The sequence below is a fragment of the Myotis myotis genome, unplaced genomic scaffold, assembly GCF_014108235.1.
Source record: "Myotis myotis isolate mMyoMyo1 unplaced genomic scaffold, mMyoMyo1.p scaffold_m19_p_9, whole genome shotgun sequence".
In the NCBI taxonomy this organism is placed as follows: Eukaryota; Metazoa; Chordata; class Mammalia; order Chiroptera; family Vespertilionidae; genus Myotis; species Myotis myotis.
In genome coordinates, this window is record NW_023416401.1 from 87,857,064 (window position 1) to 87,873,830 (window position 16,767).

General features: G+C 57.1%; 1 protein-coding gene and 2 long non-coding RNA genes across 4 annotated transcripts; 2 read left to right on the forward strand and 1 right to left on the reverse strand.

The window, feature by feature from the left end:
• Positions 1–1,812: 1,812 nt before the first annotated feature.
• LOC118663680 lies at positions 1,813–4,508 on the reverse strand. Of its 2 annotated transcripts, none has more exons than XR_004970113.1 (3): positions 4,040–4,508; positions 3,534–3,642; positions 1,813–2,412 (listed from the first exon to the last, which is right to left on the reverse strand). It is a non-coding gene; the product is annotated as an uncharacterized LOC118663680 (long non-coding RNA). The 2 variants fall into 2 exon arrangements; XR_004970112.1 differs by lacking the exon at positions 1,813–2,412 and adding an exon at positions 2,961–3,407.
• Positions 4,509–5,896: 1,388 nt separating this feature from the next.
• On the forward strand, positions 5,897–11,183 carry PCK1 (phosphoenolpyruvate carboxykinase 1). Its single transcript, XM_036323255.1, has 10 exons — positions 5,897–6,029; positions 6,200–6,464; positions 6,906–7,087; positions 7,475–7,678; positions 7,806–7,993; positions 8,352–8,514; positions 8,931–9,155; positions 9,248–9,379; positions 9,732–9,827; positions 10,158–11,183. The coding sequence occupies exons 2-10, from the start codon at positions 6,241–6,243 to the stop codon at positions 10,610–10,612; spliced, it is 1,869 nt and encodes a 622-aa protein (XP_036179148.1). The 5' UTR covers positions 5,897–6,029; positions 6,200–6,240; the 3' UTR covers positions 10,613–11,183.
• A 1,262-nt stretch (positions 11,184–12,445) lies between these two features.
• LOC118663418 lies at positions 12,446–15,507 on the forward strand. Its single transcript, XR_004970037.1, has 3 exons — positions 12,446–13,158; positions 13,320–13,494; positions 14,422–15,507. It is a non-coding gene; the product is annotated as an uncharacterized LOC118663418 (long non-coding RNA).
• Positions 15,508–16,767: the final 1,260 nt, after the last annotated feature.

Below are 16,767 nucleotides of genomic sequence, written 5' to 3' on the forward strand. Positions count from 1 at the left end.
AGTGTTTGCACGAATTAAAGGATTTGCACGCATGAAGACCAGTGCTTTTCCTTTGGGCATTTAGGAACACTCGCTCCATCGTGCAGGCACTGTTCCCGGGTGCTTATTTGGGTACCAAGCCCGATCCTCTCATACTCCTTGGGATGCCAGGGCCCTACCTGCGGTGGAAACGTTGAGCCAAGGCCTGTTTCTGATGACCTTGGTGGCCAAACAGGATCAAATGCTGCGTGCGGTTGGCTCACCTCTGTACAGAAGTTGGTGTCTGAAAGCCCAGACCTCCCACCACTTTTCAACCCTGGAGCAGTTGGCCCGGCTGCCTGGGGAGGGAGCCCGCGGGGTGGGGAGCTGAGCCAGCCCTGAGCCAGACGCCCGAGCCCTAGACCCTGCCGGTCCTGGCTGCATCAGCGCGGGCCAGCACACAGGGTGAGAAAGGGGCCTGTTCTATCATGGTTTCCTTACTGCAAGCGGGGGAAGAAGACTCACATAACCTCCGCCGGCTTCTGGCTGAATAGCCACAGGACAGGGCCCAGTCTGCTTGAAAACAAAGAGCCACGGGGCCCATTGCACCTGAGGGCGCAGAGGTCCTCCAGTCCCTGCTTCCCGTCTTCCTGCTGAAATGCCAGTGGGTGGCATGGCCGCCTCTCCCATCGGGTTGGCTGTGCCTCTCGGGCCTGCAGCCCAGTGCTCACCCCTCAACAATTTCACTTTTTCTTAAATACCCCAAACACCCAACACGAAGGTTTCTTTCCCCCTCGACCGTTTATCTTACTCGGTTGCCTCTTCGAAGCCGTGCAGGTTGGTTTGGCGAAGGGCTCACGAGCTGGCCGCCTTCCCACCAGACTCGGCCCCGCTCACACTCAGGGTCTTCCCGGTGCGTGGAGATGGGCTTGGCTTCTCGACCCGAGTTTTAGAATATCCGCCCGAGGGGCTCAGTTCCCACCACATTCCCACTTGGAGATATTTCAGGGTCCAATAGCTGAGTTAGGAGCCCCAGCCCTGAGGAGGTGCGCTGGCTGCACCCCCCACCCCGGGGATGTGTCCTCAGGTCCCGGGGGGTGAGCCTCCCCTGTTGGGAGAGGAGCTGAGAGTGAGTTAGATTTAGAGTTTGGGAATGATCCCCAGCGCGGACCAGGACAGACATTTTCGTGCTGAGCCCTAACCTGAGAGCGAGGGAGGATTTGCAGTCACCAGGGAGCGCGAGGGAGGGTGCATTCAGTTCTGGAGCAGTGACTGTGGCTTCCAAGAGGATTCACTGAACCGCAGAGTGGATCCATTTTCCCGCTGTTTTTGTGGGGCCGGCGCGCCTGGGTCTCTCTGCCCCGTGCCGGCCTGGGCACGCTGGCTTTCCTCTGCGCGTGTGTTTGGAATGGGATTCAGCGGCACATTTCTTCTCACTCTCACTCTGTTTGCCACACACTCTCTCCGGAAATGGACTTGCTCGCTCCTGAGCACCTGAACGCAGGGGCCCTCTGAGTCAGAAGGGCCGTCTCGGTTTAGAGACGAGGAAACGGGGGCCATAAGTGACGCACCCGGGCACTCAGGGCCGGGCTGGGCCCTCTGTCCCTCTGCCCCCGCTGACGTCGGTCATTCCAGAGAATGTGTGAGAATGCAGATGGCACAGCATTCCAGAGCCACTGGAGCCCGACCGCACAGCCAGTGCCCTCAACACTAAACCTCACAGCGGATAATGGGGACGGAGGGACACTGGTGATTCGGGCTACAGTCTGGGTATGCTCTGTCTACAACATCAACCCGAAGGACAGAAACCGAGGCAGGGTTGTACAAAATTAGGGCAAATCGGAGTTTGTAATTTTGTATTGTCTTACCCAGACTTGCTGTCCGTCCCTGTCCCCCCAGGGTAGTTGCGCACCTAAGTCACCTCCCCTTTAACCAAGGCCTCCCAGCCTCCAACAAGAAGAGAGGCTCCGCAAACACTGTTGCCGTCTTCCAGAGCGGGCAAGAAGGAAACGACAGAAACCAAACCGGACAGGACTCCAGGGAGGGCAGGGCCTCGGCGGGTGCCTCATCCACCTGCTCCGCACAGGCGAGGAGGGGAACGCAAGCTGCTGGGGAGCTGGCCTGCAGCCACCACGGCCCCTGAGTCTGGCTTCTGGGTGGACGGGGTATGGAATGTAATCTCAGACGCTTTTGGCTGCAAACAACGGGCCACCCAACTCAAAACGGCTTAGACAACAAGGAGCGTCAGTCTCTCAAGGCCGAAGAAGAGCAAGCTGGGCACGGAACAGGAGCAGGTCTGCAGTCGGCCTGTCCTGACCGTGGGTGGCTTTCCCTCCACTGACCGAGTCAGCATCCCCCCGGCGACAGCAAGACCCTCCGAAGGGCGCAGCCATTCACGGGGTGGGTGTGACGTGCTGCGTTCCTCTCCCACATGTGAGTCCTTTCTGCATAAACCTGACGGAGAAAGAGCCGAAGGAAATAAAAATGATTGTATGGACTCCCTATTTCCCCGGGGCGCTAATGATTGTCACCGGACAGAACCAGCCTCGGAAAAGGTCTGACACCTGGCGGTCCGCACTCACTGAACATATTCTCTGAGCACATCTCTGCCGCAGAAACCACGCTTTATCAGCTCACACCGAGCAGAGTGGTTTGCCTCTTGGTTCATTTTATTTCTTCATTGTGGAAAGAATATGTAAACAAAACCATGACCCTCCCTGGGGCAGATTCCCTAATGATATTAACGGTCCTCTCTGCCTGCCTAAGACATTATGAGGCCATTGGGAGCAGTGGGAAGGATGAGGTCGAGGGGTGGTGCTGGTGGGGCTTGGAGGGTGCTGGAGACCAGCCTGCCTCCTAGAGAGCGGCCCCCACCCTGGGCCATTGTTCCCTCGTCTTCAAAGGAGCAGATCGGAATGCATCATCTTTTTTCTCTTTTAATTGCGGTGAAATTCACGTAACATAAAAGGAACCATTTTACAGTGTACAATTCAGTGGCATTTAGTACATTCACAATTATGCAGCCGCCACCTCTATCTAGTTCCAGAACATTTTATCACCCCCAAGGAGAACCCCTACCTGTTAAACTGGATTAGCCTAATCTTTTAAGGACCTTTCAATTATATAATTCTGTGGCTCCAAACGAGCAAACTGACTCATTCAACTCTTAAAAATGCCCTCCAGGCCTCAAAGACGCAAAGATTACCCCATAAATGTGGAACATCTAAATATTTGTCCCTAACAAACACAGTGGGGTGGACGACCTGGGCTGCTGGGGGGCAGATGACTCCTGGGCTGCTCGTCACTCAGCTCCACAGTGTCGGCCGTTTCCACGGCGGGGCCAGCCGAGTGCCCACAGAGCCGGCCCCCCGGCAGCGGAGACGGCACAGACGTGGGATTTACATTGTTCGTTCCTTGTCGCCTCCGGAAAACCACAGCCCCTTCTGTCTCTGCCAGAAAGGGGCCACGCTTTTCTAGGAACTCAGATTCCTGAGCCGAGGGGCATTTCTGTGGAATGAGCCCATCCCGTCACCCCCATCGGTGCGGGGAGTACAGAGGGAAGGTGATGCTCTTACCGTGAAGAGCCTTAGCGTGGGAAAAGGTCCAGCTGTGCTCTCCGGGCCTCGCTGCCCTCCTCCCCTATGAAAGAATGTGGCTGTCCCATGTTCACACGCGGTGAGATTCCTATTTCGAGCAAAGATCCAACATGGAAGCCCAGTACATACCACAGGCGGGGAAGTCTGCGAGCTCATCTCCCTGGCCTTCTCCCCTCCTCTGTGAGGGGGCTCCGTGGACTCCCCCTGGGGACTCCCCCCATTCCCTCAAGCACAGGATGGAAACCACCCATCCTGGCCCTAAGGGGCTCCAAGCGCTGGTGCTGATGGTCTTTGGACCATCTGTGCACCATCTGTGAATTTCTGCTTTTTTATTGGCCACCGGGTCGCTAAGAAACGTCCATGTACGTCACAATCAAACTTCCCGAGAGTCCTCGGTGAGACCCCTGCAAGTTCATGGCTTTGCTCTCCATTGCTCACCTGGATCACAGCGCTCCCTGCCCCCCTCCCCCCCAACCCCGGCTCACCTGCTCACACCTTTTAAGCCTCAGCAGCCCCGCCCGAGTCTCCAGGCCACCTTTGCTCCGTTCAGCGCTGCAATGAAAAGATTAGAGGCGGGCGGTGCGACTCACCGCTCCTACATGGTAATTGAACTCGCTGGTTTCTCTCGCCGAGGACTCGGGACATAAACACCTGGAATTTATGAGTGGTGTTTAGAACGGCAAATGAGTGCTGGTTTCACAGTTTTGTTTTCAATCTATGTGCTCTTGGAGGAATCAGACCTATGACAGCTTTATCAGCCACACGGGCATCCCGACCCATTAGGCGAGATGAACCGCGGATGCGTGTGTTGTGTCGTCCTGCGTTGGGCTGGGAATTCCACGGATGTCACATGTGGAGAGAGTCCCTCAGCCAGGAGCACTATCACATCCTGGTCGCATTTAGACAGGACACAGACTTGTACGTGGCTGGCAATGCCACTGATAATGAATTCTAGTGACCGAAAAAGGGAAATAATATAAAACTAAACAAAACCGCTCACATTGCATTTATACTGAAAGGTTCGATTGGTTGAATAAAAACCCAAGTGAATGAAACAGCAGCGGGGGACAGTTTGGTGGAAGGCGGGAGCGTGTGCACAAACTGCAGTGAGGAGGGAACCCTGTGGACAGGCCACTCAGCACGCCGGGCCTGAGACAGCCATTCCGGGGCCTTCCACCAGGGGGTTGTCAGCACACGCTCCCTGGGGAGGCAGGCGTCCCTACCCGACCTCATTGGAGGGAGGGGGCTCCCCTGAGCCTAGGGGTTGGCTGTGGGGAGTCAGGGCCTGGCCCCCCTCTCCTGACTTCTCACCCAATGCTCTCGAAACACCAGCAACCGCTCCATGGTCCATTAAATTGGACCGAAGCTCCGACGGCTTGCAAAGCACATTTTTCTAAAGAGCTGTTATAAAGGTCTCATTGCTCAAGTGTAATCTAGCAAAACCGCCAAGCCCCCCCCTCCCCCACCCCTCCCCCTCCCTAGGTGCTCGGACTTGGCAGGGCAAAGAAAAGGGATAGCTGCACCCAGCCCGGAGCTCTTTGGAGGGTACACGGAAGGTTCCAGAAGAGGCAATGGCACCCCACAGGATCGTCTGGGGTAGTACTCCGGAGCCCAGCTCGCCTGTCCTCTAGCTCTCCCTCTGCTGCCCACCAGCCGGGGAGCTGGGAGTAGGGCCCTGCCTCCCGGTGCCTCAGTTTCCTTGTCTGGACATAGGGTTGTGCATGGGCTCCGCCTCAGAGGTTGGTCGTGATGCAAGGCCCGAGGACAGTGCTTACGGTGTGTCAGTAACTGTACCCACAAAAATGAGCAAAATAGGCAGAAACCCCTGCCTTTATATTGGGGTACAGTGAACACTCAGTAGGGTTATTAGCCCCCAGTTAGGTCAGACCTTTGCCAACAAGTCACCTGTTGGCTGGCATCAGGCACAGCCTTCCGGGGCTTTGAGGGTGGCTGACACCTACCACCCTAATGTTCTGCCAACCGGCAGCCATGGGTACACACAATGTGCTGCCAGCTTGTGCCCTGGACACACTCGACGTCCAGGAGGTGCCCTGCCAGCCTGGGCCCGCCCCTCCCGCCTGTCAACGGAAGGGCATGTGTTTTGCATCAGCAGTGAACTGGGCCAAAGTTTAGTCAATCAGACGTTGTGTAAGGGCGGCTGGCGAGGGGTCGGAGGCCTCCTGGCATCCCCGCGGCTGGCTGTTCAATGATTATCTCCCTGGGGTGGGTCGTGGGGAGCCGGTCCAAAGCGAAGCTGACCGTGGCCCCGATCCAAAGGCCTGCCCCTGACGTCAGAGACGAGCCTCCGGGGTGGGGCCAGGGGGCAGGACCTTGCTTCTCTGTGGCATTTAAAGCCAGCGCTTCTGCCACCAAACACCAAACACCACCTTCCCACCGGGAAAGCAGGCTCACCAGCAGGAAGAGCCCGGAAGCAGGCCTTGGATCTCTGGTCGAGACCGTCCAGAGAGCAGGAAGGTAGGCCGGGCGTTTGAACTTACGTTGCTAAAAACCACGGAGTAAACGCGAACTCGCTTCCTTATCCTTACAGCTACGCCGGGCAGGTGCGCCGCCAGACACAGCCCCAGCGTGGGCCAGAGGGCGCCAGTTCTCGCTCATGCTCAGGAAGCCCATGCTTGCCGTTGCAGGGAACCTCCGTGTCTGTGGCCCTCAGCGCGACTCTGCAGAAATGCCTCCTCAGCTCCCCAACGGCCTCAACTACTCTGCCAAGGTCGTCCAGGGCACCCTGGACAGCCTGCCCCAGGCAGTGCGCGAGTTCGTGGAGACCAACGCCAGCCTGTGCCAGCCCGAATGCATCCACATCTGCAATGGCTCCGAGGAGGAGAACCAGCAGCTGCTGCGCGAGATGGAGGAGCAGGGCACCATCAAGAGGCTGAAGAAGTACGACAACTGGTGAGTGCGCCCCAGCCCCCCCCCCCCCCCAAGGTGGAAAGAGGTGGATGAAGAGCGAGGGGTGAGGGGTTTGCAGGCCTTTGAAAAATTATGTAATGGCCAGAACCATATAGGCTTTAACTTAATGACACTCGTAGTGCCCCAGTCTTCAATGAGCTGGCATAGGCAAGCAAATGCTCTTTGCAAATTAGACACCGGGTAAAAACAGAAGTCGACCGCCCCTGTCCGCCCAGACTGGCTCACAGTCTAGCAAATGGCTCCTTGACCCTGCCAGCTGGTGTGGCTGCCACATCTGCAGAACGTCGCCAGTGCTTGGCACCTGCTCGGGGCAGGGAGGACATGAGGATGAGTCAGCGGGTCCGTTCCTACAGGATGCACACAGACGCATTCAACATGGCTGCACTTCCCCTCCGCCCCTCACCTGTGTTATTGTTTTTGCAGCTGGTTGGCTCTCACGGACCCCAGGGACGTGGCCAGAATCGAAAGCAAGACGGTCATCGTCACCCGAGAGCAAAGAGACACAGTGCCCATCCCCAAAAGCGGCATCAGCCAGCTGGGCCGCTGGATGTCGGAGGGGGACTTTGAGAAAGCATTCAACGCCCGATTTCCGGGGTGCATGAAAGGTAGGCGAAGCACTTATTTGAGGGGCAAAATATCCGCAAGCCTTTTATTATGATGTCTGTCCGAACGGTCACTTTAACCGTCATGGAAACTCCCGTGGCCTCGGAGATCTTTAAATTCCATATGTGAGATTGGCAACGTCTTGAAAACGTGCATCTTAGGATTCGATTTACAAACTGTCTCCGAGGAACAGGAAAACGGTTTCCATGCATGGTGGAACCCAATTGCACGTTTATGAAAATGCCTTTGTTTTGGGGATTCTCTCCACTTTCCAGTGGACTCTCGTGGACTGGGGAGCCGGTGGCGGGCAGGGAGTGAGGTGATTGGAGGAAACGAGTGTTGGTTGTTATGAGTCCGAGGCGCTCTCTCACGGCTCCCCCCGCCCGCAGGTCGCACCATGTACGTCATCCCCTTCAGCATGGGGCCCCTGGGCTCACCTCTGGCCAAGGTGGGCATCGAGCTGACGGACTCGCCCTACGTGGTGGCCAGCATGCGCATCATGACGAGAATGGGGACGCCCGTCCTGGAGGCTCTGGGTGACGGGGAATTCGTCAAGTGCCTCCATTCCGTGGGGTGCCCCTTGCCTTTAAAAAGTAAGCACATTGTTTCAAAACCAAAAGCTAGAATTTCTCAACGTAAGCCTAGCCTTAAACCCCCGCGCGTCCTCCGGGCCCTCGGCGGGTGGGGCCACGCTGACCTGACGCGCTGTGTCCTCCGCAGAGCCGCTGGTGAACAACTGGGCCTGCAACCCAGAGCAGACGCTCATCGCCCACCTGCCCGACCGCAGGGAGATCATCTCCTTCGGGAGCGGCTACGGCGGCAACTCGCTGCTGGGGAAGAAGTGCTTCGCACTCAGGATGGCCAGCCGGCTGGCCAAGGAGGAGGGGTGGCTGGCCGAGCACATGCTGGTAAGATGCAGGGAATTCTGAGTGAGCAGGTCGGGGCAGAGGTCGGCACAGGGGCGGGTGCTGGCCAATACAGGTGGCCTTCCAGTGCCCACCAGGCCAGGCCCAGGACACCCAGGCCAGACAGATTCGGAAATGCCATCAATAGTTATGAATGACTCATGGCTGCTCCTTTTGAAGGACGCCAAACACAGCCAGGCCCGTAGGCGCCATTATTCAAAATATTTGTTTGGAAACTTGAAGAGATAGAAGCTGGGGTCCCGCCCTTCGGGGGCTTCTAGGCACACCCCGAGGCTGAGGCTGAAGCATGGGCTGGGAAGCAAAGGAAGGAAAAGCATCAGGAGGAACGTTGTCTCTGCAGATCCTGGGCATAACCAGCCCCCAGGGCCAGAAGAAGTACTTCGCGGCTGCGTTCCCCAGCGCCTGCGGGAAGACCAACCTGGCCATGATGAACCCCAGCCTCCCGGGCTGGAAGATCGAGTGTGTGGGCGACGACATCGCCTGGATGAAGTTTGACCAGCAAGGTGACTCTCAGGCCCACCTGTTGCTCACAGTGGACTTTTGCTTTTCAAACATGCCAAGGGCCCCTGAGCTCACACGGTCCAGATTTTTAATTTAGTGATTTCAGATCTTGCAAAGTCTTAGAAATATGTATTCTCTATAAGCAGTCTTTCACTTACTATCAAATCTGGGTTGAAATGGGAGCCTCTGTGGCTGCTTGTTTATGGAATACATATGTTAAAATAGGATTGATGGAAAACTGAGGGGGAGGAGAGCGTTGTAAATATAATTGCTTGGGTGGGAAAAGAAAAATACATTCTAAGGAGGAGGGGAAAAAAGATTCGAGAGTTTGGTGCAAAAACGAGCCTGGCAAGGTTTCAGAGCTCAGGTATGCATTGCTGGGCGCTCACGTTGACGTCTCGGGTTTAAAACTCTCCAGGTAACTTAAGGGCCATCAACCCAGAAAACGGATTTTTTGGTGTTGCTCCTGGAACCTCTGTGAAGACCAACCCCAACGCCATCAAGACCATCCAGAGGAACACCATCTTCACCAACGTGGCCGAGACCAGTGACGGCGGCGTCTACTGGGAGGGCATCGACCAGCCGCTGGCCGCTGGGGTCAAGGTCACCTCGTGGAAGAACAAGGACTGGACTCCCGAGGACGGTGAGCCCGCTGGAGGCCCCGCCGCCCCCCAACCCTGGGTGCTCGGTGTTTGTTCTGGACACTCAGGGGCCTCTCCTCTCTGCCTGTTGTAGGGGAACCTTGTGCCCACCCCAACTCGCGGTTCTGCACCCCCGCCAGCCAGTGCCCCATCATCGACCCTGCCTGGGAGGCTCCGGAGGGCGTGCCCATCGAGGGCATCATCTTTGGAGGGCGCCGACCTGCTGGTGAGGCTCCCTGCACCCGGCTGGGCGGGTCTGTGGAATCACTCCTTTCCCATGGCCGTGTCAGAGGGTGCCCGCGAGGCCAGCTTGCTTTCCCAGCATCTGGGATGACTGGCAAGCCCAAAGGTAGAAGCCCCTCTGGCCACTAGAGGCTTTCAGGACCCTCAACCTAACAGAGCTTTATCAGTCTCCTTTGGTTGTGGGCCTCGGTGGTGGCGCTGCAGCTCTGGGAACACACCGTGAGGGGAATAAGGAAGATGCTGCTCTGCCTTCTTTCCATTTGTGAGACGACAGTGCCGGCCGGAGGGTCTGAGTGTCAAAGCGTTGAAGGGACATCTTTTCTTTCCTGCTACAGGTGTCCCTCTCGTCTATGAAGCTCTCAGCTGGCAGCATGGAGTGTTTGTGGGGGCGGCCATGAGGTCCGAGGCCACGGCGGCCGCCGAGCACAAAGGTAAATCCAAGTCAAAATCTGCAGCCACAGGGACAGGGTCGGCGCGCTCTCTCCCGTCTCTGTGTCTCTCTTCCTGTCTCTGTGTTCCTCTGTCTCTATGTCTCTCTCTCCTGTGTTTGTTTCTATGTCTCTGTGTCTCTCCTGTTTCTGTCTGTCTTTGTCTGTTTCTATGTCTCTGCGTCTCTCTCTGTCTCTGTCTCTCTGCCTCTGTGTCTGTGTCTCTGCCTCTCTCCGTGTGGAGAGAGGAGCTGAGCCTGCTGATGTCAGCCATCAGCACTGTCCTATGGGGGCCTCACTGACCGACAGGGCCCCTCCCCTCTGTGTTAACAGGCAAAGTCATCATGCACGACCCCTTTGCCATGCGGCCCTTCTTTGGCTACAACTTTGGCAAGTACCTGGCCCACTGGCTCAGCATGGCCCAGCGCCCCGCGGCCAAGCTGCCCAAGATCTTCCACGTCAACTGGTTCCGGAAGGACAAGGACGGCAAGTTCCTCTGGCCCGGGTTTGGAGAGAACTCCCGGGTGCTGGAGTGGATGTTCAACCGGATCAACGGGAAAGGCGGCGCCAAGCTCACGGCCATCGGCTACATCCCCACGGAGGAGGCCCTGAATCTGAGAGGCCTGGGGAACGTCAACACGAAGGAGCTCTTCGACATCTCCCGGGAGTTCTGGGAGAAGGAGGCGGAGGACATTCAGGCCTACCTGGAGGAGCAAGTGAACGCGGACCTCCCCCCTGAAATCGAGAGGGAGGTCCAGGCGCTGAAGCAGAGAGTCAGTCAGATGTAAGGAGAGCAGCCGCACCCTCCACACCCCTCCCGGTCCGCGAGGTGTGCCAGGAGCAAGAGCCGGGATCCCGACCCGCTGCCGCCTGCCACCCGCAGTGACCACACCCACGAGCCTTTCCGACAGACACACTTTAATTGTTCAGATACGACCACAGGGTACCGGCTAGTAACTACCGAGATTGGGGAGGGAAATCTTAGCACGTCCCCCAAATTCACGATTCCGTGCACATTTGCTCAATCTTCAGGACACTCAGGCATTTAGTCATTGTCACTGTAGCTATCAGTTAGCAGGAATGCACAGAGAACAATACTTGAGCTGTATATATGTGTGTGTGTGTGTGTGTGTGTGTGTGTGTGTGTGTGTGTACTGTTATCTAAAATGTATTTAATACCTTTGGAAAAAATCTTGGGCAAGATTACCTACTAGTTTTTGCTAGAAAGAAATGTCGCTTTATTATTAATATGTGTGTTTAAATTATTTTTATATACAGTTGTTCCTTACCTTTGCAGAATTTCACCTTTTCTCTGAACACGTCTTGGAAAATTACAAAATAAACTTTTATAGAAAGGTGGATTTGTCTGCTTGGTTTTTAAAAAACTGAACCACCGCCCTGACCGGTTTGGCTCAGTGGATAGAGCGTCGGCCTGCAGAGTGAAGGGTCCCAGGTTCGATTCCCGTCAAGGGCATGCACCTTGGTTGTGGGCACATCCCTAGTTGGGTGTGTGCAGGAGGCAGCTGATCGATGTTTCTCTCTCATGGATGTTTCTAACTCTCTGTCCCTCTCCCTTCTTCTCCGTAAAAAAAAAAAAAAAATCAATAAAATATATTTTTTAAAAATTGAAACACCAAGGAGAGAGGACTCCAATCTCAAATCCCCTCCAAAACATGTGGGGACGTCAGGACCCCCATAAAGAGGGGTGATTTGGGGGCTGGAGGGAGCAGAGAATGTCACCCAGAAGGGACATGGCACCACACTGGGGCTTTTCTGAATCAACCACTGGGCAGTGTCTGAGCCACTAATCAGTGCCCCGTAGCACTTCCGTAAGCCTGTAGAGGTGGGTCTCGTGTACCTGGAACGGGAGCATTTAAAATGTGCTTTTTGACAAAAATGTGGGTCTGGGGGCGTGGCCTCCCACAAGAATGATACTGGAGCCAGTTTCACAGGCTGTGAAATAAACTCTTCTGAGCAGGGCTTTTCTCAATGTCATGCCCAGGGAAGGAGAGGCGAGAGGAAGGGGCCCCTCTGCAGGAGCAGCCAAGGGTGTCTCCGTGGCGCAAGCATTGCCTGAGCCTGGGCACACCGAGCATGGCCTCAGCGTGGGTGTGCAGTGCTGCCCCTGTCAGCCTCACGCCCCCGGCCCTCTGCTCCCAGCGTTTGCGGGGTGCTGGGGAGCAATCCAGACCAGCCGTGGACGTGGCCTGGAGCATGACTTCCTCCGGTAGTTTCCTTCCTGGGCCCCACAGTTCGGGCGGCTTTGTTCCTGCCAGGTTAATCACAGCTTGCTTTCCTTCCACACACCTGCTCATCCCCCCAAACCGCCTTGCACCCTGCAGTGGCTCCAGTGGACGGTGCAGCCGAGATTGCCCCGATTTATAGATGGGAGCTGAGGCCAGGAGTGTCCCTTGGGGCTGGAAAATAGCAAGCAGGGTTTTCTTTCCCTGAAGGAGCAGAGAGCAGACCCAGCTCTCCTGACAGGGTCAGTTCTAATACCAAGACCACTGGGCCAGGGTGGGGGTGGGGGGGCGGAGGAACCACACTGAATAGAGTGCAAAGGTATTACTTTAAGTCAGTGGCTTTCCAAAGGATTCTACTTTTCTCTGCACAAGCCTGGTTTCACATGTGCTCTCGCTCAGAAACCGAATGACCAAGGAAACAAACCCGAAGGCAGCCCACCTGGCTGACAGGGGAGAGTGGGGACCAGGCCATAGTTCCTTGGACTCCTAAGAGGGGCTTCCAGGACCGAGTTTGGGCACCATTGTTGAAATGCACGCCCCGGGCCCGTGTCCTAATCTAGGCCCTCAGCAGGTTTTGTTGCTTTGCAGGCAAAGCTGTCCATCTTGGGATTCCTTAGGCTCCCACCCAGCATCACCCCCTCACCCAGCAGACTGTTGTATGACCATGTTGCCACCAGGCCATGAAAGCCTGGAGGACAGCCTAGAGGAGGTGCCTTAAACAGAAATGAGTTTTCAAAGGACCCAAAGGACCCAACACTTGCCACTGATTGGCCCCTGACTTAGTTTCCCAAAACTGTGCTCCCTTGTCTGCCCGTCTAGCTCCAAGCCCTAGTCTCTGTGTGTGAGCTATCAGGACACGACAGCGTTGCCTGCAGTGCCGGTTTGCCGAGGCCACGCTAGGTCCTGGGACGGTGAGTGGCCCTTGGTTGGGAGAATGAAAACCCAGCGTCCTGATCCCTGGTCAGCCCTCCCCACGTGACCTCAAACCAACATTGGGACTGACATCTTCCCTGGGAAGCCACGTAGGAGCTGCCCCTGACCTCCACGGTGCCCGGAGCTGTGCTGGAGTCTGGGTTAAAGGCCAGAGCACAGTAGGTACAAGGCAAATATTGGACCAGGACAACAAACCTGCCCTGTGCTCACTGGAGCATCGGGGAGCCTGGTGGGTGGGGGTGGGTGGGTGACGGGGCCCTCTCCCTTCTCTCTCTCTCTCTCTCTCTCTCTCTCTCTCTCTCTTTCTCTCGCTTCTCAGGTCCATCCTAACCCAGAACCCCGGTCTGGGTGCCGCACGCATGTTCCTTCTGGAGCTTTAAGAATACAGGGCACGGGCACCTGAGGCTCACGGCCTGCCCCCGCCAGAGGCCCGAGCCAGAGCGGCGACCGCTGCTGTGTCGCCGCTGTCATCAGTTGCACCAGCAGGGCACCAGGTGAGGGCATCTGAGGGAAAGGGCTGGCCACCTGCTTCCTCCCCCCGCCCCTCCCTCCCCAGGGGGTAGTAAACACTGGTGACCCTGGGCACATTCCAGCCCTGTCTCTGGCAGCAGGGTCACCGGAGCGACTCTTACGGGGCCGGCGGTGGCAGTAATGTCCCTGCCGGGTCCCACGAGGACGCGGGCACAGCCCAGCCCAGCGCAGACCCCAGTCTCCCCCTCCGGCAGTGGTGGGTGCGCAGGTGACCACACAGGCTCCCGCCTCAGCTTCCCTGGCTGGAAGAGGGCTGTAGGAACCGGCATGAGGGTGCTGGAAAGATGCAGTGAGATGGTGCATGTACGGGACAGGACGCAGTGGGGCCTCGAGGACAGCAGTGCTGTTACTTTTCTCCGGGCCTTCCGTGTAGCCGTGATGGTGCAACATCAGGGTCCAACATTCAGTGTGTGTGTGTGGGGGGGAGGGGGGGCTGGAGGGGAGAGGCTGCAATCACCCCAGCGCCCTGCTGGAGACCCGCTGCCCCAGCCCCCTGGCACCCCAGCTTATCCAACATCCATCCCAGGTCCTTTCCCGGGCCCCCCAGACTTTCCCGCACAGCGGAGGGGCTCCAGACTGACTCTGGGTCGTCTCCGAGTGGTCACTGCCCCATCGGCGGTTAAATATTTTCAATGTCACTCCTGCCCACCCCTCCCCAATGCCTTGATGTCACACAAGCCACCCCCCAATACCACACGGAACTTCCTTGCGATCAGGGGTGCTGGGTGGAGTGGGGGGGGGGGGATGCCCTTGGACTTAGAAAGCCTGAGGCTACGACCTCACCCCTAGGAAATGGATAGAGTTCCCTCCGCGGGTGAAGTGGGGAACAGGCTGTGCCTTTTCTGGGGTCCTCAAGTTCTGCCTGAGTTTTTCCTGTCCGGCTCGCACAGGAAGCTGAACCCCGAGGGGCCCGGGCAGAGGCCCGCCTGTGCTCTTGCTAAGGACCAGCTCCCGGGACGCTGCCAGATGACAGGAAGACAGCGGGCGCAGGACAGACGGACAGGGATCTGACCGTCACAGAGCTGCTCCCTCGCACGAGGGGCTGGCCCAGAGGTTTCTCTGACGCGGCGGAGCTGGGCTTCAGGGCGCCCCAGAGGAGCAGCAGACGTCAATGGTCCTCAGTGGCCGGCGGGAACAAGAACACCGTGGCCAGACTGACACCGGCCTCGTCCCTCCCTGAGCGAGCTCCCGGGGCTCGCTTGTCTGCCACCTGCCTGCACAGCCGGGCCCCCGGCGATGGGGATGTAAACGTATGAATCAGCCAGGCGCACCAGCCCCAGCGCCAGAACCTTTCTCTAGGCGAAGCAATTTGCAGCAAAATATGCTGTAAATATTTGCTCAGCTCAGGAAAATGACTTTAATTGCATAATTAAACTTGTTGTCATGCTGCTTCCGGACAAAGTGACTGGGGGGAAGCTGGGACCACAGCTGGCCCTCTGAGTTTGTGGAATAGAGGGGCTGACTGTTCGCAAAGACTTTGCTCTGGCCCGTCTTCCCTCCCTGAAATGGGGGGTCAGGGGGGAAGGAGGAAGGGGCTCAGAGAGAGGAGAGAGGGGAAAAGTTCCCCAAATCAGAGAAGCAGCTGCAAAGGGACCCCCAGGCCCTGGGGCAGAACTGCCCCTGAGTTTTCCGAATGCCCTGTGCAGGCCCCGCCTCCCGTGGGTCACGGGTAACTTGAGCAGATAACCCCTCGCTGAAGTAGAACGCAATCGTAGGTTAAAAGAAATTTGCCTTAGAAGAAAACATTGCATTCCAGCCATTAATGAAAAGCCAGGATTCCTTGATAAGGTGGTTACCACACAAACACAGCGCGTAGCCAGGCCCAGAAGGCCGGCCACATGCTGGCAAACCCACAAAAAGACGGGTGGTCCCCGGGGTCCGGGGAAGTGGCACCGGGAGTGACTGCCGATGGGAGCAGGGTTTCTTTTTGGGGTGATGACATGTTCTAAAACTAGATTGTGGCAAAGGCTGCTCATTCCTGTGACTATATTAAAAACCACCAAATTGTAGGTTTTAATTGGGTGAATTGTATGGTATGTCAATGACAGCTCCATCAAGTAGTTTTACAAAAGAATAAAATGGAAAACAAAATCGCCTCTCAGCTTGCATTAGAAGCCAGCTGTTTACCGAAGGCTCTTAGCTGGGGGCCTGCGCCCATCCTGTCAAACGCAGAGGAGCACAGAGAGGGCGGCACCGGGGCGGGCAGAGAGACAGGAGGGTCCGAGGAAGGGGACTGACTTTCTCACTGTGGGGCTCAATGCCAAGGCCAAGAACATCTCCAAATGGTCACTGAGCATCTTAAAAGTCATCTCCCCCGCCTCCCACCTCCGGAGGAGAAACAGGCCAGGACAGAAGCTGCAAACAATCCTGAGGCCAGCAGGTGGCAGCGCTGAGACCTCCAGGCCCTCAAACTCCAGGTGGATGCTCATCAGCTTTGAGTCCATGTCAGGACCTAAGTTGGGGGACAGGGCAGGGGCGGGGGGCAGGGACCTCCCTCAGCTCTGACAAGAGGAGGGACGGTTTGCTCATGTCACCCCGCAACAGAGGGGCTGGACCAGGGGCTCCAGCCACGCAGGCGCCCACTTTCCTTCTCTCCCCTCCCCGGTAGCAGAAGCCAGTGGAATGGAGGCTGGGTTATGGAGTGAGTACCCACTGCAGCCACTAGACTCCTGGTGCGGCCTGAGCCTCAGTTTCCCCCGCTGCACAGGAGAGGCTTGCCTTGCCCCCCAGAGGTCCTTCCACCTCTAACCTGCCCTGAAGTCTGAGCCATGTGGCTCTTCAGTGGGGCCCTTAGAGTTGGGACTTAGTGACCCCGGGTCCAGGTGTGGGGAGAGTGACAAGACAGACAGCGTGGGGTGGGCTGCCTTCAGGGCCATGAGCACCGTCCACTCCCAAATAGTTCACCTGGAGAGCATCGCATGCCGGCCGCCCGCCCCCTGACGCCTCACTCCCTGCTTGTTCCAGCGATGACACCATCTGCCCCTCATGTACAGCTGAGCTCCTCCAACCCGAGGACCCCGGGAAGGGAGGCCGGAACAGCCTTCCAAACTCATGGGCACGCCTGCAGGTCCCCGACCCTCCGCCCCCCCCCCCCATATCCCCCACCCCAGACTGGTTTGTCTTTAAGGGCATGGCTGAACTCAGACAATGGGGTATTAGCTGGCTTTGCGAAGCCCTTGGATCTCCTGGGGAGCCAGAGAGGACCTTCTCTGTGGCCAGGGGCAGCTCCCATAGGG